Source organism: Ciconia boyciana, chromosome 2, assembly GCF_034638445.1.
Source record: "Ciconia boyciana chromosome 2, ASM3463844v1, whole genome shotgun sequence".
Classification (NCBI taxonomy): domain Eukaryota; kingdom Metazoa; phylum Chordata; class Aves; order Ciconiiformes; family Ciconiidae; genus Ciconia; species Ciconia boyciana.
This window is the reverse complement of record NC_132935.1, coordinates 67,921,079-67,940,586: the sequence shown is the minus strand read 5'-3', so window position 1 is coordinate 67,940,586 and position 19,508 is coordinate 67,921,079. Positions and strand designations below refer to the sequence as shown.

Genomic DNA, 19,508 nt, shown 5'->3' with positions numbered 1-19,508 from the left:
AATACCATTTGCAATTGTGTGATTGCTGTGTTTTCAGTTTGTGTTGAGCTGTGCGGCCAGACCTGTGTATAAATGTATTGTGTGTATGTGTGCATGCATGCCTGTTGGGAATTACATGCTCAGCCTCACAGCTCAGTGAACCTGGGGACATGGAACTGTAACAGCCTCACCTCTATTGGGCTACCAAATTCGGCAGCTCCTAACTAGAAGTAGGGTATTTGTCTGTAATAATTTTTCTTAAAAAGTCCAAAAGACTGAGGACCTACAAAAAGAGTTTAATGCAAACTTCCTCTTGAAGAAGGCACTCCACAAGCTTGGGAAGATAGTCCAGAAAATATATTGCTCCAACCATTTAGGTGTAGAAAAGCAACGCAATTTTTAAACACTATTTTTTAAAATTACAGTTACCAGTAAATGTTCTCTTTCAGAAAAGAACATGCAGCAAGTATTACAGAAATGTAAGCCATCAGCCAGTTAGAAGAAAGCCAAAGATACTCTAGACTTAAATGTTTAAAGGAAAGTTCCTGACAATTGCGAGCTACAGTTCAGGAAGGCAGGACAGTAAGTCAACATTTCTAGCACTTCTATTGTGAGGCTATCAATCCTGCAAAGCAAGCAGGCTACAGCTCAAAAAAAGCAGCTCAATTCCAGCACGTGCAGGATGTATTAAAACATGAGTCTGAAGCACTTGAAAAGCCACTTTAGTTTTTACCACCCTGCTCAGCACTGAGGGTGGTATTATTCACTTCTCCCTCTAAAATGTTCTTCTAAGTGCCTTTGCTACCTTTACTATAATACTGTCTTTACTATGCTATTAAGTATTTTCAGTAACACTGAGTAACTCTTGCAACTAGATAAACTGTATTTAATGCATTGACCTGTCTGAATTAGTTTTCAGTCTGCAGTTCAAAATATATGCATCTCAAAACAAACAAGTTTAGGAAAAGTTGTTTGTAGCATTACCTACCACACAAAACCTAGTTTATAAAAAAATAACAAAAACATTTGAAATAAAAGCCAAATTTACCCAAATGCCTTCAAATTGTATTAAAAGATATGAAAGTATTATTATTACAGCAAGATACTATATGCATTTTTATAAAATTTAATCTTCTTTGCATAACTCCTGTGAAAAGCATAGAATGAAGGGAGTGATTGTCAGACAAGTGCTGAATGTACATACCTCCTTTTTTCTGTGATCCAGAACATCATACCGTTTGGACTTGGTGTTTGTAGCAATGCTCTGGTAATGAGTACTGATCTCTTCAATACCTTCTATTTTTATACGCTGGAGCTCTAAAAGCCTTTCCATAATATTGCTCATGTCTGAAATCTTCTCCAAACGTTTACAGAATGTATCAAATTTTCCAAATATATAGTTTTCACTAACAATAAAAAAGCAACAGATTGTTATGCAAATCTATTTGTAATAGATTTAACCACATATATTTAACCCACATATATTTTTCCAGAACTGCTACCAAGTTTCACATAAAAAAATCTATGCTGTAATAATTACAAATCAAGTAAAAACCATTTTAAAGTAATGGATATAAACGAGAAAATGCTTAATCCTTATATATGTCAATTAAAAGCCTTTACCACATTTTACAGGAGTTACTCTCTTAAATAAGACATTTGCAGGAGATCAAAATGTGAATGTACAATACTAAGAAATGCTCCGTGCTTTCAGTGCCAATACAGGTAAAACTCCCCTTGGCATTGTAATAGACAACCCAGCCCAAAGCTGATTAAGTTCTCCTGGAGTCTTTTTACTTACATTCATTACTCAAATTTGTTGGGATTTCAGACCACACATAAACACAGGTATTAAATTAACACATGCATAAATTCCCCTGAAGTCCCCTTGGACATCTGCTAAATCAACAAGTGACCAGCAAAAACCTGTCACTGGTTTATTCCTGAATAAAAAAAAAATGCTGCACGGTCATGTTCTGTTTATAATAAATACTACATTTTAATTGAGTATTTAGCTTTTCTGCTAGCTAGCAGATATAATGACATCTCATTTATAAATTGTATAAATGAATATGATTCAATCTTAGGGTGAATTATTTACCTGAAATCAAATTGCCTGCCACTTGGATTTTCCTTTAGCGCCTCCCTAATTCTCTGAAAGGATGTTTGGTACTGTTCTTTGAGGGAAATGCATTGTTGTATCCTCTTTAGCAATTCTTGCCTGAGGAAAAAAGTACAGAAGACAGAAAATAATCCTAAGGAGGTCTTCAAAAGAGTATAAATAAAAATAGAACATTTCAGTCAGATATGCAACTTTGCAAAATAAGAACACAAAAGTATACATTACCTGGAAAACATTCAAAATATGAGGATTACATTACAAGGTTTTGTTTTAAATTTGTTACCTAGATTGGATATTTTTAAGTTTAGGTTTGGTTGTCATCAACCCAGAACTTTCATAGCATAGTCCAGAAAGGACTTACTTCAGGTAAACCCTAGCTACTGAGTGCCTGCCGTTTTGCCATTTCTCATCTTCTGTAACCGGGGTACTGCTGATAACGATTTTTGCAAACAATTTTCTTCATTTGTTTCTTCATTTTTTCTAAGCAGACAAGACTGGAGAGGTATTTTTCCAGACTACAGTAAGCATGAGGAAAGTCTTGTTTCTTTACAAAGACACACCAGGAAGATCTCGGTTCCTAAAGCCACAGATAGTTACGTCTTATACACGGTTGTTCATTAACCCTGAGGTACTACTATACATGAGACATACAGATGAAGCATGGAAATTAGTCATAAGCCATTTACCCAAGACTGTTGCTCCACTTTAGCTTTGTCTTTCATCTTCCAAAGGATCTTCGCAAATTAAAATGATAGTAAACTTTATAGATTGAAACAACTAACTGGGACAGAGAGAAACTTTTGCTGGGACAGCAGCAGCAAATAAGTAAATGAGAAGAATGTCTCAAAAATAAATTCAGCTAGAATAAACAAAAGAATGTATTCTACTTCTGTGTACATTAATTCTTTAGAATAAACATAGCCAATACTTAATTGATTACAGGTAATTTCTGAAAACTTCCCTTTACCCACACCAAAATACAGGAGAAATCCAAATTATTTGTTAGATTTACTTTTATGTCTCATAGCCTGTTACCTCAGTGTCACCTTTGACTTGGCTGGAATTTAAGCACAGACATCCTGACTATGTCTTGATGAAGCTTGTAACACCTTTTCCTTCTCACCTCAGTAACTATAATCTCACTCCATTTATACTCTTTCAAGAGATGGTTCCAATCATTACTTTACTAGTTGATAACTTTATATGTCATGCTCATCTTAACCTTTCTCTGTGGTTTTCCCCTTCTCTTTTGCATGAAAATAATTGACTTGTTCTTATAGTCTGTGTTTTTCCTAGGCTATCTCCACTTAACTTATCCTTCAGATACACTTGTTCTGCCAGTGACATCAGCATTCACCACCCACTTGTTAGGTTTCATACAAACACTTCTGTGCTTCCGCTTATGCTGTATGTAGCACTTGGGAGCAGCTCCTTGCAAGTAGCCATAGAGCAGCTAACTCATCCCTTCCTTAAAATGTCTCCTTTAGTTCTCCTAGCAGTGATGCCTACAAAACATCCAAGAGCATCACAAGGTTTGCTGAAAACACCGTCATTCCAGCTGACCAACACTACATGATTGCTGGTTTTTCTCCATCTCTCTTTCCTTCCCCCATCTCTCAATTCACTTCTTATGTTTCAGATTGCAAGCTCTTCTTATGTTTTAGATTGCAAGCTCCTTAGAGCTGAGGCAAACTTTTTGATCATTTTCTGTATAGTGCCTAACATTTGCTGAAAATGAGGGACTCTCGCTATACTAATAGCTGTAACAAGAACAAGAGAAAGGAAGAACAAAACTAGTCTTAGGCATGTCTAACTAGCAAACTTACAGTAAATCTAGCTTTTTAAATTTAAGGTGCCTCATTGGCACCATTAACACTCCTCATCTATTTGCTTATACAGCATTCTCCATGGAATACTCAGAAAATACAAGTCTGAGTCCCACCTATCATCCACTTATCTTGCTCCAAACAGAGTACAATCAAATTGTGATTCTGGTCCTGGTATATATTGTCCCCTTCCTCAAACTGACTTTCCTGTCCACTAAGAGCAAATATGAATCTTAGATGGAACTTTGCCAGTCTGTCCTCAGAGCTTCTTTATGAAGAACCTTAGCTCCCAGTTCTAATTGCTCAAGTTTTGGTCTAAGAAAAGCCATGGGGACAAAATATCGGGTGTTGTATACTGATATACATTACATGCTTTTCAATAACAGTTTTTTTCACAACACATAGTAAATTTGTTTTTGCAGAGTACTTAATTCTACACAAAATGAGTAGTCACAAGCTGAAAATTAACATGGGAATCAGTGCCTGGTAGGAGGACAAGGTGCTACTTAAATTTACCTTTTAATAATCTTGATGACTAATCTACAATTTTACTTTTAGTGTTAACAAAAGAAGATTATTAATATTCTATCACCTGTCCAGATCCCAGATTTTTGAAACACCTTCACATAGATACATCTTGCATGTGTTAATCATTTGATTAGTGATTTTAAGAAGAAGAGATGTCATGCACTCTGATGTGTTGTAGTATGGTGATGTACAGTAGATCATACAGACAGTATTCATTAAACTGGGTACGTGTTCCATCATTGTTACCTACATCAGGAAAAAAGGAGAAAGTCACCAATTCGAATTTCTTCAAAATTAACACAACGGAAAATGTGACAGCTCTGGGAATACGTTTGTCAGTGGATAAACATCTTTTTGATTGTAACACATTGTTCTTGTAGACATCTCATTATGAACTGGACAATCCAATTCATTTGTGGGGACCTAATGCACTATGACCAAGAGAAAAAAATGGGTAATGGGTAATGAATAAATGAATAGGTCTTCTTCCAGAGTGGGATTTTCCAGAGGAAAAACAGAGGCTGTACTCTTTTTGGCCATGGCCTCCAGTATATGAAGGCGCTATAGTCTGCTCTGCAAAACAATATGCTACCTGTGGAAAAGAAGTCATACACTGATACAAAAGAGTTGGCCTGCTGTAGGAAGGACAAGAAAAAGTTGGCCTTTGCCCATTTTGCCTAGATCTGTACAGAAGAGAAATCCAGAAGGGGGAGGCAAGGCAACAATAATCTCTCTCTTACTGAGGATACTGAACTATAGAGTTTTCTGTCCCACAGAAAGATTCCACAGAAATGCATACAAGGCAGGTATACTGGGAACCCAGAACAAGAGACAGTGACTGGTCTAGAAAAGGATAAAAAAAAGTATGGTATCTAAAAGTCAAGTACAATATGGCAGAACAGTGAATATTTGCAGAAGAAAAGCAGTGTAAAATTGCACAATAGATTCAGATTTCAAGCTCTGAAAACAAGATTTAGAAAATTTGTAAGCAGCTGGATTATGTGTAAATCTTCTGAACCATATAAGCTTAGACAACTTTGCCTGGTGGCTGTATCTTCAAAACTCACACTCTCACTTAAAAAATGAAATCTGAGATCCACATGGTTATGAAAATAAGTTTTATTGTTTGAACCAGATGACAGTAAATACGTGTTACCTGCAAGAGAAACAGCTTTAACCTGTAAAATAAGTGGAAGCTGCCCAATTTTAGCGCAGCTGAAGGCTTAAGATCATTTTATGATATTTGCATTAAAACAATCACAAGTAACTGCTAACTGAAGCATGGAGACAGGAAGAGGTACCATACGTAAGACCCAACCTCACAAAGACAATTCAGCTCGATATCAGGTTTGGAAAAACATCATACTTTGCTTATTTTTCTCATGCCCTTCAATTATCTTTTGGAATGACAACTGCCTCCTACACAAAAAGTAGTATTATCTATGGCTTATTCAAAATCTCTAAACTCAGTTCACTAATGCCAAAGGAGTTAAGCTGTCCACTAATCATTAAGCATAGGAGTTAAATACTGAAAGGAAAAATATCTTTCTTTCAGCAGCAAAAGCCCTTCCTTTCTTTTCTGAATTTCACATTAAGTGCCTTTAGAGTACTACTTACAGGTGAAGCTTTGGCAAGTGGACCAAAAAATTTATCCAATGTATATAAATATCTCACATTGTCTTTAGCTTCATTGGCAGCAATTGTTATATTACCATCCTGAAGGGAGGAAAAGAAAAGAAATAGAATTAATACTGTTAAAATTTACTGAACAGGTTCTTGCTTTTTTACAGTGCATGCTACCACAAGACTATGATTCCATCTGGCAAACATTTTCTCACTGAAGTTCTCTCAAATAAGCCATTTCTTCCTGACATAAGAAATAACTGCTTTTACATGCAAAAATTGGTAAGATCTACTTGGCAATCAGCAACACTTTGGATGTGATTTAGAGGAACTCCTTACTTAGACACCCAATGACACTCACGACACACCCAAACACTTCCTGATGGAATTACAATAGTGTGGTTTTGATAATCCAGCTTACATTGTAGAATGGTTTTAGCATGGTACCCATTCTACAGAACTTAGACAAGATCCCTGAAATGCAGCAGGGTGTTTCCCATAATTTTTTAATAAACAATTGTTAGGGCAAATGAGTTCACAACTAATGCCTGTATATCCTTCTGTTCATGACAGGTGGAACTATCCAGTACTTAGGAGGCAATTCTGTATGAAGAAAGAAATCTAGTTCAACATCTTTGGCTTGTACTGGCTCTGTACAGACACTCTCATCCAAATTCCATTTATCTTAAAAGTCTGCAAATACGTTAAGCACAAAATCAAAAACTCAGTAAGGTGATACTGTTTTCCTGGTCTATTTTCAAAACAGTAGAATACCTTCCTAAGTGCTAGAAGATCTACATTCTGGTGTTTTTTGGGGTGATGATTGGCTGTACATGGTCTACAGCTTATTTTCTGGCTTGCCTACAATTTAGACTGGTAAGTTTACATTACAGAGATCCACTTATCTGAAGGAGCAGTTATGCTACAAAAAGTCAGCTATCAATAATTCTAAAAGCAATATGATGAATTTTCAGACATCTCTACAGTTGGCTTCCACAGGGTACAGCTGGAGAGAGATAGAAAAATGTTGTATTGCTGCATTGCTTTACTTTTGCACAACCATTCCGCCCACTATGTTAATGAAAGACACATTACAGAAGCATTGACTTCTTTTCAAGTTATCTATTTAACTTCAGAATCATCAGTGTTATATGTTTCAACAAACGGATAATAAACCATAGTACAAAACCAGCATAAACACTCAAAACTATTTTTAGCATTCTGTTCAGTTCTGTGTGTATTACAAATACAGTACTGTACTCATTTAAAACTTTTATTAAAACATTGTAATTACCAGCTCTTTCCACTGCTTTAATGTCTTTGATCTTGCTGCCTGAAGAATATTTATAATTTTCTTTACTCTTGAACTCTTGATCTCTTCTAAAAGGCTTTGAAAAAAGAAAAACATTTAATACTCTCTTTGGAATGAAAGTTTACACTTATTTTTAAAAAGCTTTTTTTTTAGACCCTGTGAGAAATAATGCCGGGATTTAACCTGTTAAATGATGACATTCTTGTCTTCCAGTGTTCCAGCTCTGCAGATGGACCAATGTCATCAGCTTCTCTTCTCATTTGTTCACTCTCCACTAAAACTTTTCTGATCTGTTTGATCCAAATCATGACCACTTCTTCAAGTTTCTCAGTGACCTCTGTGTTAGTGCCTTCAAAATCATAGAATGGGACAGTCTCATAAGTACCAAGAAATAAATACAGATTTTTAATTACAGAATTGAAATGTCCTTGGCAAACATAAGCTGAGACTCTATGTAAGCTGAGTATATTCAAATCACTGACCAACATCAGGAAAAGATTAAGACTGTAACAACAAGATGCACACACATACGACTTGCATCTACCTACTCTATTACTATTGCATACCCTTTACAATGGAAATTGTTAAAAATACAGTGAGTTTGTAAGGAAAAAAAAATACAGCGATGTAGTTTTGGGAGAATCATGTTTCAGAGGTCCAAGTAATGCATTAACTATTATGTGTATAGTTTTCTGTTTGTATTTCATAAGTAAAGGCTTACATCACATTTCTGTCTTTCTGCCACTGCAGCCTATTCCACATTAAAAGCATCACGTAATGGACACCATTATTAACAGTCACAAAAAACCTCTATAATTTATAAGTCAGCACATCTTTTAGATTGCCCTAGCAGCTCAAAGAGTCCAGTTCACTTGGTGCATTATATTTAGGACTCGTGGAGCTTGTCCTACTAAATGGATCTAAAGAACTTGTCCAGCTATGTACATTATTGCTTCATCTTAAGAGTCACTAGTTCTTCAGTGGAAGCTATCCTGCCATAGGCTCATGTAGGGTTGAGAGGGATTGCAGAAGTATTGACTGGTTTGGCATTATTTCATTCTGAAAATCCATGTGATGATAAGAAATGGTGGAAAGTTATTGTTCAAAGAGACAAAACTACTCTTTTCCTTACACATATATATATGCATATATAAACATTTTTATAAATACATCTTGGTTTGACTCACAGCCCTCAGAGCCAGACTTAATATGCGATAGGATTTCCCCAGTATCAAAGAAAGTGAAGAGTATACACACTAGTAGATGGCTTCACTCAGCAACTACTTGGCCAGCAAACTAGGAGGAACACAGGCCACTGCGTACATGGTATGTGAGGGAACTACCCAATCCTTTAAGATCTATGAATTAAAGGATGGGCAAATGATTGATGATTTTATGATTATACAGTCAGAAACCTGGCAAGAGTAAGCAGAAAAATGTATATAGCTCAGGGAAGATGAATTAATTCTTCAAAGTAAATTTTTACTAATGACATAATATTTATTTTATAAACAGCATCATTGTGTTTGCTTTGCTGTAGGAATTACTCACCTGCAGTTATGTAGTCAGATGGGTTCTGTAAGTTGCTGACATAAACATCAATATCCACTTTTGTGAGCTGAATTTTATTTTCTATATTCTGTCTTGATGATGACAAAGTACCCACAAATTTATCCACTGAATACAGAAAGTCTTGTATCTGGCTGTTCTTCAAGCCTTCTTTCACAGCTCCCCAGTTCTGCTTGTTTTACGATTTATGCCAAAAAAAAAAAAAAAAGGAAAAAAGTAAAACGAGGGTCACACTTTTTTTTTTTTTTTTTAACACGAAAGGTACCTTATTTTTCATTAGAAAGGTGTTTCTTATTCATGGCAGTATATAAAGGTTTATCAGTATGCCCCTTAAAATACACTCATCTGTACCATAACATAAATACCTTAAAGTGTGCATTGATTTAATCATTCTGTTAGACAAGAAGAGACAAACAAGCAAGAGGCTCTCAAGAAATAAAAATGTCTCCCTGCTCTCACTGTCTTCACACTGAATTGTTGTCCTTTTTTTCAGTCTGATTGGGCTCTCTCTGAACAGAGAAAACAGATTCTAATCTCCCTTCCTGCTCCTAGGTGAGAGAAAATGGTAGCATATGGTAACAGCATACCACACCATCATTCTCAACAGACACGGAGCTTCATTATATTTCCTACCTCTGGACATGTGCTTCTGGAGGCAACAGAACCAACTGTGATGCTTTGTGAGTGCCACAGAACAAGGACAACTCAAAGAAGCTGGATACCCTGGCTGGGATACAGTGCTTGCTGTCCATGCTCTAGAATAAAAGCATGGACTGATTCTTTGTGCTGCCAGAAGGACTTGACACTTCTTTCAATCCAGGCTTAATCCAGTTTTAATGAAGTCATCACAGTTTTACCTTAGTATGGCTGCTATGCTATGTTCTCCTTTGTCATGAGCATTATGGCTGGTGCTATTGCTTGAAAATAAACAATAACTATATGAATTTCAAAAGCTTATATTTGAATTGCATGACTCCCATAAAGCCCTATATTGGACTTGTATCTTTTTGTATCCTCTGTTTGATGTTCAACTGATGCACAAACAGGACTGCAGCAGCCACTTGCCTTAATTCCACACGTTCTTGAGAAAAAAGACTAGCTATTTGATTACCTGTTGGGATTTAAGTGCTGGTATCATGATTTGGGACAAGAAAAATCCCAGGCCCTGAAGGATATTTCCATTAGTACAATCAAATATGCCAAAATTCACCTCCTTCGGGAAGAAACAAAAATTAACAGAGTGCATGTAAACTTTTGCAACATTATACTATTTGAGTGAAATTCAGGCACATAGCAGACATATATACAGTCCATAACTACATAGGTTCCACGGATATTGCTCCCCAGCTACTGAATTTGGATTGGACATAGACTAAAATTCAACTGGAAATTCCAAGACTTGCCCTTAAGGTTGAATCACCAGAAGAGTCAGTCCTATAGTGTAGCAACACTCCAGCAACCAATTAAAATTAACCATTTAACATCAATGCATTAATTAATCTTAAGACAACGATATGTCTATATTTCTCTTTTATTGGAACAGCCTCCATCTATTATAAATGCCTAAAAAAGGACAACAAATGTATCAGGCAAGAAATGCCTCTCTCCGTTGCACAGTTCTCTCCAGTTCATTGTCAATGAACTTATGCTTAGGAAGCACTTCTTTACCAAAAGGGTGGTCAAACACTGGAACAGGCTTTCTAGAGAGGTGGTCGATGCCCCAAGCCTGTCAGTGTTTAAGAGGCATTTGGACAATGCCCTTAACAACATGCTTTAGCTTGGTCAGCCCTGAATTGGTCAGGCAGTTGGACTAGATGATCGTTGTAGGACCTTTCCAACTGAAATAGTCTATTCTAGCCTGTTCTAGTTAATGTGAAGCAAGAAGCACTGAATTGCTAAAGCTGACAGTGAGAGACAGTACTGGTGAGTGGAATTTTACTGCAGAATATAAAGCATAAACTGGAAGAAGTGAGGGACTGCATCTTTTCCCAATGCTATCCATTTATGGACTGGTTGGCTTTTCTGCTACCGGCATTTTGCTTACAAATGGGTACATCCTGAACATGGGCCACGTGCTTTCTACGACCCATACTGACTAGCCATTTTGGCTCTGGGTATGTCTCTTGTTAGTAGAGAGGGAGTCTCATTCAGAACTTCTGAAGTGCACAAACATACACTGGTTTTGCCTTCATGATAATAAATGCTTCACTGATACAGGGGAAAGCATACTGAGTTCTGCCCTGGAAGCTTCTACTCCCAACTTTTGCCTGTTTGCAAAGACAGCAATTCCAGAGTGTTTTAGGAATGGCAACTACACATCAATTTTTGTAGTGGCTTTGACATTCTTGGCTATCTTGATTATTAATTTCACTGATGTTTTTCTTGCTAGTTCCCCACTTGCATGCAAAAGAAGAGCATTTAAGACATTTAGTTTTTATGCATGGGTGGAATACTATGTCCTAACAATATTACAGTATTATAATCCCACTAGAGTACAAGAGGGTAGAAAGCTCTTTCTCAAAAAGTGGAGGAATTACGGATGACAATCAAGGCATCATTCTGCTTGAAGAAGTGCTTACGAGGAAGACCAGGTTTCTTTGCATGTCTGAACATGTTACCTGGGAGGCAATGCCCACAAGGTTGCTAACAAGGAAATGATCCTAAACTACTTCCTTCTGCAAGAGGGTGTGCTAACAAAATAGCAGAAGGAAAGGACAGAAGGGTAATGAAGAAATGAACTGACCTCTATTTTTCCCCTTCAGATGCTTTTAACAATGCCAGTTTCTCCTATATGACAGTGTTTGCATTTGTTGCAGGGAGGGGGAGACAGGTAAAATTAAGTCTTTCAAGACTTCTGAATCTGTAGGTCAAGGTCGACATACAAGCTGATCCATTTCTTTCCACAGGACGCTGAAGATTCAGCTATTCCTCTTGAGAAATAGGGGACAAATCCGTGTATTTCTAGGGGGTTCTCAGGTTCTCCTTCCAACTGTTCCTACACAGCTCTTCAGGATAAACCAAAATTTGCCAAACCAGTCTGAGCCTGAGCTCCAGGCCTCATCAGTGTGAAGACTGTGTGACTGAAAATTAGGGCTTGTTTTACCTTCTATAGCATCTAAACGTACTGCCTCACATAAGGAATGAAGTTTGATGACAGCTACATGACAGCCCCTGCCAAAAGAAGGTGATCATGAGAGAACTACAGAGAGAAGGCACCAAGGCAGCTAACTGAAGAGTTTGGACAACCATTCTGACAGGTACCCAACTGAAGCAGCACAGCAGGACTGACAGGGTGCAAGAAGAGGAAGCCTACAAATTACTTTTGCACCCCTGGATGAGGTATTTGTAAAAATATTGTTATAAAGCAAGTGACTGACAGAAACTGAAGTACTGATTTCCGTGGCTGTAGCTGGGGAACAAACTTCCTACGGCTTTGGCCTGTTCAAATGGAACACATCAACCTATTAGTGATAAATAAGGAGAAAAAAATCTGTACAGCATAAAAATGAGTGCATCAGTATTTTTGAGAATATGATTTCAGGCTTATTACATTTGTTCTTTAATGTCTATTCTTAGGTGTTAGTATCTGGATGCTCTTTGTAAAAAACTATTGCAAATACTTCCCAAGAACATGAGTATCTCTGAAAGTCAGAAAAGGCTGTTAAAGTACTTTTTTTTATACATAACTAAAGCTATTAGGGGCAGGAAAACTTTACTTTAGTTAGTTTCACGTATGATCTTTATTTTTAAAGTTTAAAAGATACAGTTATTTAAGTGCAGCGTTTCCATAATTTAGGCTCATTAATTAAAAGGAAATCTCCTGGTTTAGGTCTTTATTCCCTATTGCCATTAAAATTTATATTTTTAATGACTGATTAATAATGACTTTTTATTAATTAAAATCTTATTTTTAATAATATTGCAGTAGCTACTTTCCAAATCATTAGAACATTACTTTTTCATAAATACTTACTCAGATGAAAAAGTAATTCTGTTAAACACAGAACTAGACATTTTCATGAAAGCACTCCCCACTTCTTTTTCTGATTCCAGTTGCATGAATAAGAAAATATTAAGTACACTGCAAACACTGCATGATTTTGGTCTGACCTGGGAAACATTTGATGCAGTTACAACTTTATCTGATGTCCTTAGGAAAAATGCACAAGTTCCTGTAAAGTTCTGTAAAAAGGACAAAATGCATACAGTTAAAAAGAATACACATGTACAGTAAAAGTAATTTACTTAACAACTTAAAAATGTGCTGAAAACAAAACTGTAAAAAATTACTCAAAAAAGTAGTGAACTGTTTGCAGGATATTTGAAAATCTGTCCCACTCAAATCAAACATTGTTTTTTCTCCATCTGACATAAGAACCTAAAAAAAGCCCTTCTGGGCAGACCAGTCCAGTATCGCATGTCTACCAAGAAAAATGCAGTTCAGGGAGAGCTTGTGAGCTAGGCTCCTTCCTGGGCTCCATTCCTCTTGTATTGACCACCTGCAACTGTTGTATGAGAGCTTTAGATGACATATTCCTGTCTAGTCATTTCAGTATCCATTATGGACCTATCCTATCCTTTCTGAATCTGCCAACTGAAGAAACTAACATTCACTGGAGAAAACTAAAGATATTCTCAGCTTTCAAACATTTAGAGTATTTTCATAGATACCTAGACCAGAATGGATCATCTTAGAATGACATTTATGTCAGTTTTTAAAAAAGGAACTTAAAAGTTTACTAAAAACTTCTGATCCAAATACTTTACAACATGTATTTTCATCTTTTTGATGGACTGAAGTAATGTGAAAGTTTCAAATCAGTACTGCAACAATGCTTACTTTTAATCTATTAAATCTAATAACAATTCAACTATAACAAATTTGAAAAGCCTTTCCCATTGGTCCAGTTGGCAGATGAATGAATCTCACTTTCCCCTCTGAAAGCAAGAAAGAATTCTTCAGCTATGTCTTTTCTAACATAACAATGTTAATATAAGATAATTGGGAGGAAAAAAAAAAATCATCACCATGACTTATTCAAAGAAAATTGTATATGGTACACCCGATTCCCCCCAAAAGAGATGGAAAGAAAGAAAATTAATCAGAAATCTTAATGACTACTCTGAATACACTGCTGAATAATGCTTAGACATTACAGTAAGGAGGTTGTTATAAGAATTTGAATGGAATTAAGGAATTATTAAAGTTGTTTTTGGAGTAATGTGTGGTTTTATTATATGAAAGGAAATACAAAACCACTGAAGAACTGCACTTTTAAACTAGAAGTGCACAAGCACTGGAAAATACTTAAACATTCAGTCATTAACAAAAATGTTAGGATCTGCAATTTTTTAATAAGGATTTATTTGACCTGCTCTCCTCTGAGATAGTAAAATCCATTAATCACTACTTCTTTACTGGTGAATTCCAACCTCAGCTCGAGAATCATAGAATCATAGAATGGTTTGGGTTGGAAGGGACCTTAAAGATCACCTAGTTCCAGCCCACCCTGCCATGGGCAGGGACATCTTCCACTAGACCAGGTTGCTCAAAGCCCCATCCAACCTGGCCTTGGACACTTCCAAGGATGGGGCATCCACAACTTCTCTGGGCAACCTGTTCCAGTGTCTCACTACCCTCATAGTGAAATGCTGGGAGATCTTACATTATGAGAACATGGACTAAGTACTTAAATATCTATCCAAGAATTACCAGAAGTTGTTTAACACTGCACAACTGTTATGTTTTTTCAATATTTTACTTTTCAAATGTCATCTAATGAATTTTTCAAACATACCTCTGTAGAACCCATGGTAATAAATAACTTCTTCTGAAGCAAACTCTTCGTTGACCCATCTGACCTCAGTGATGCATTAGATTTTTTCTAGCAATTAAATTATAAATAAGAGGTTAATAAAATAAAAATTATTATCATACAGATACCTCATTCTATATGAATATGTGAATTATAACTAAGCTCATTCTGAATCAGTTAGTAATTCCCAGATAGAAATCGTGAGGTTGACTTTATCTGTAGAAGAAGCTTTGCATGAATCTCACAATCCCCTGTAAACAGTTTCATAGCCCAGAAAAAAACTCGAAGAACAGGGAAAAAATCTCAGAAAATATAATGAAATTAAATCTGAAGTGTTTCCTAGAGCAACTTCCTCCATGGAAACAAACTGGATGTCTCGCAGAGAGAGTCATGCACCTGGTCTCCAAAGTCATAATGTAATTGTGAGCGGGACTCACAAGGAACTCTGTCAGGTAGATCCTGCCAACAATGCAAAGAAATTTAGTTTTCTGCCCATGTCTTTACCATACATCACTCTGAAAAACTTTCTCTCTGATAAGCCTTGCTGCCACTGGTCCCTCTCCACTGAGATGTACCTACAACCTCTTCTCTTTGAAGCAACAAAAAGTTTAAGCCTGATCAAGATCTGCTTCCCTCTAATCTTCTGTCATGCACTTTGGAAAATAATCTATTGAAACTTGGAAGAATGTAACAGAAAATAATGTGGAAGAGGCCTGTGAGTATATTTCTCTTTCAAGTTTGAGGAGAGGCCTCTTCCTAAAAAGTCTAGCTCCTGCTAGACTAAACATGTGATGTATGATACACAGTGGTGGCTCCCCACTTCCACCCCAAATCAGCATCTTCTAAGCCCTATGCACAGTCTCAAGTGAACATCACGCACCCAAGCTAGTGAAAAAGAGAGGTAAGCAGCACTGAGGAAAGGATCTTTGACAAATCTTGGTAAGAACATGCCTACTAGGTCAGGCCAATGGTCTGCCCAGGCCAGTATTTTGTCTCCAAGAATGGCCAAAAATGGATAAGAAGGGGGCAAGCATGTATGATACTGCCCCTGAGTAATCTCCAGTTCTCCAATATGTTTGAAACCAAGCTGTTGACAGAATAGTCAATTTAATGAGATCTGTTGACTCATCAGAATGGGGTGGAAGAGGCTAGAGATGGCATTCATACTTTCCATCAGAAACATTTTTATGCTATGCTGCTTTTGCAACAAAAGTTTCATAAATTCATATTTTAATTGTTAAAAACACCAAAATAAAACAAAACTAAATGCAGAAATGAAACGTTTCACCTAACCCAAGCTGGGCATTTATTTCTGGCTTGTCAGTTAAGGAAAACAATTTCAAGATCTTTAGTTTCATCTTGATTTAAGTCAGCGAACAACACATTCATCCCAGAAATGTGCACACACAGTCCCAGTGAAAGGAAAAACTGATTAAACTGTTTTGACAGCTGAGCTGATTCTGTGCTTTGCAAAGTCTCTAAGCAATTCTAGTAACACTTGAAAGTTCTTTTAACTTATGTAGGTTATAATGAATCTGTAATTCATTCTTGCACTTAACTGACGATCAAGCATTATCAATCAGTTTTTCTCCCCAACAAGCCTAAAATACCACCATGTGGTGAGTTAGCTCACCTTAACATGGCTCCTCAGTGGCATAACCTAAAAGGACTGAGGAAGGACTTCCGCAGTTCAGGAAGCCCACAACAGTCATGTCAGGCAATTTCAAGGTTGCTCGGCACCTTCTGATATCACTCACTCAGTGGAAGCTGAACACAAATGATTCTGCTTTTTATGAAGAGGCTTCTCCTCAAAATTGAAAGGCAAAGAAATGCATCTTGGGGACCGCAGCTACCTTATTTCTACTTATAGTTTTCCAAGCTTAAGATTATTTTCTGCAGAATGGGACAGACCTGAACATGAAGCCACCTTAATTTAGAAAGAAAGTGCATCATTTTTCACCCTCTTGAATCAGTGCTTTGTCCATAGTGGAGTGGGTGCAGTTCAAACCAAAAGGAGAAGACAAAATGGTTCTTATACACACAGCTCCCCCCTTCCTATAATACTTATGTATTACTAGTATTTTTAATACTAGTATAATACTAGTATACTAGTATTTTTAAACTCTGAATACTGTGAACACTTTGCCTCAATTATCTTTATAATTTTTGAAGTCTGGATTTTTACTTTACTTGGCCATTTGTAAGTTTTCTTTTGTGAAAACAAGAACAGTATAAAACCATGCTGCAGGGCATTCTCCTGTTTTCATGTAGGCCGAGATGGCAGTATCTAAACAATGAGATCCAAGTTCTTTCCACATTGGCATGCATAGCAAAAAAACCTCTGTTAAGATTTTCTAAATTTTGCAACAGTCATGTGATTTTTTTTAAAAAACACAACTGTGCTTTTGCAGAAGTAATAACAGAAACATACCTGCAATACATCTTGGTAAAAGAAGAGCAACTTTTTAAGTCCACTAGGGGCAAAGAATTGTTCTATAAGCTGAAACTAAAAACAAAATTACAATGGTCATTGATTGTGAAGTAGTTTCAAAAGACTGGAAATTTTGGAAATATATTTAATAATAATAATTTAATTAATATTTACCTTGTCATCAGAAATAATGTCCTCCTCCACTTGCTGATCCCTTAAGCCTATCCCATCTGCTAATCTTGATATCAAATACTTGTGTCTTTCATCTATCTGAGCTCTTCTCTCCTCTTTGATGACTTTGGCTTGCTTGGCTAGTTCTTTCCTAGTTTCACTCGAAAGTACTATACTTTTCTTACCAGTTGTCTAGAAAATAAAAGTTTGTTATAAAGAGATTCTTTTTCCTCACTTAAGGGTTATATTTTATATTGTTGATCTTTAAGCTGTTTTCATAAACTACTTCAAGCAGGAACATAAAAAATTACATCTAAGGAATGCAGAGGGAAAAGACCAGTAATAATTAACTTGTTAGGCCAGAATTATTTCTCAGTATAAAGCTGCTACAATGGAAACCTCAGATCAGAAACCTCAGATCAGGACCTCAGAATCAGATATGGATCCAGGCTAAGGTCACAACACAAATTTAGCACTATAAAGGCTCTAATTCAAATCTCAGCTTTGTGAATCCAGCTTCCAAATTTCTATACGCCCATATTCCAAATCTGGGACCAGATCTATCTCTATACTGCCAGCATTTTAATATATAGCATCAAGTTATTACCTCAAAGGAAATAAATAAAACAAATACACTATAAAATCAGTCACCATTGGAACAATTATACAATTGATGTTTAATACGCAGGTCATATAAAGGTAGTAGCAGAATGATAAAGAAGGAAATTTATGTAGGTAAAGGATTTTTTTAAATCTTCATAACAGCGTGAACAAGACTGAAAATAGATATGGTGAATAACATTTTTAAGTCAACAGATAATCTTCAGAAGCTATATACAGAAAACCAAAGATTTGGGTTAAAAAGTCACCATACTGAGCATTTCCTTCTACACACAGCTCGCACTGACATGAGTATCTGGAGTCTGGGAATGTCTGGAGTGTCTCTGTACCTCACAGTTTTTATTGGAGAGAAACAAAGACAAATTACATCATCTTCCCAGTACTCTAAACTAGGAATTATAGTTGATCAATCCTGATTTACTCTTTGCTTAAAAAACAAAAAGCTGGCCAATGTCCACCTTTGCCTCCTACCATTTGGTCTTACCCCAGACTCTAAATGGATGTTTTACATCACTCCTGTCTCTACCTGCATCTCTTTGAGACACCAAGAATTTGGTGGATACATGTACTTGTTGGTCAGTACCATTCTGATGTCTCTAAAAGCTACATCTTTTCTAATTCACTGTTCATTCTTCTCCCATGTAGGTCCCAGCTCATCTATGTCAGTCTTTTTTCACCTCTGGCTTCCATGCCAATAGCTGGATCTCTTGTTTTGCATATGCCTTCCCTGATGCAGCATGACCTTATTCAAGTATTCTTAACCAATATTAATTTTCATCTTGGCAAAGAAAGGGGATTAACCAGTGGATGATCAAAAAAACCCCAAAAACCAAAATCCCAGCAACACACATTTGTGAGCACAGAATGTAAATGGCCTAACACTGTATACACTTTTGAGCGGTTCACTGTTCTTTTTCCGTGTAATTAACAGAGACTAAAGGAATTCAGCGTCTTCCAGTATTAGGCCAAACTTTTGCCAATGAAGACTTCAAGAATTATCCATTCAGAAGAAAATTTAACAGACAAAAGATAGCTGAGTCTCCACTTATTTTAGCATGAAAACACTTGCCGGAAGAACAGCACTCAAAGGTGATCCTGTGACAGCAGATCCTAGCTCAGTGCTCCTTGTCTTCAGGTCCCCTCCACGTCTACGATGCTTACTTTCTGTGTCTAGTTAAAAGAAGTGACAAGTTCTAATTAGTCAGGTATATGCACAACAAATGCATTTAGAAGACCTGCAATGTTGTTTCTTAATATCTGCTGGCTAACCTCTTCTCAGGCTGGGGAAAATGAGACATGAAAGGAACATTAGAAAACCTGTGCCTCAGCAGAAACCCTTAGAAGCTGTTAGGGGGAAAAGATGTTTTATAATGGCTTTTATCACAAGTTCAATTGCGATATCACAAACAATCCCTACTGATAGCAGTACAGGTAAGAAAAAGCAATTTAAGGTACTAGCTTGAAGAAATCAGTTTTGGAAAAAATAGAGACTCTGAAATATTGTCATTTT

The 19,508-nt window shown here is 36.6% G+C and overlaps 1 protein-coding gene across 1 annotated transcript in view; it reads right to left on the bottom strand.

Moving 5' to 3' along the window:
- LOC140647833 (dynein axonemal heavy chain 5-like) overlaps positions 1–19,508 on the bottom strand; it is a 173,624-nt gene that overhangs the window by 149,261 nt on the left and 4,855 nt on the right. Inside the window, exons 3-15 of the mRNA XM_072852925.1 lie at positions 19,068–19,168; positions 17,381–17,569; positions 17,207–17,281; positions 14,758–14,844; positions 13,070–13,141; positions 10,071–10,172; positions 8,942–9,128; positions 7,574–7,739; positions 7,373–7,466; positions 6,073–6,171; positions 4,520–4,701; positions 2,081–2,200; positions 1,184–1,385 (exon numbers count right to left, since the gene is read on the bottom strand). Coding sequence (XP_072709026.1) covers positions 1,184–1,385; positions 2,081–2,200; positions 4,520–4,701; positions 6,073–6,171; positions 7,373–7,466; positions 7,574–7,739; positions 8,942–9,128; positions 10,071–10,172; positions 13,070–13,141; positions 14,758–14,844; positions 17,207–17,281; positions 17,381–17,569; positions 19,068–19,168 — 1,676 coding nt within the window. The remainder of the gene's footprint in view (positions 1–1,183; positions 1,386–2,080; positions 2,201–4,519; positions 4,702–6,072; positions 6,172–7,372; positions 7,467–7,573; positions 7,740–8,941; positions 9,129–10,070; positions 10,173–13,069; positions 13,142–14,757; positions 14,845–17,206; positions 17,282–17,380; positions 17,570–19,067; positions 19,169–19,508) is intronic.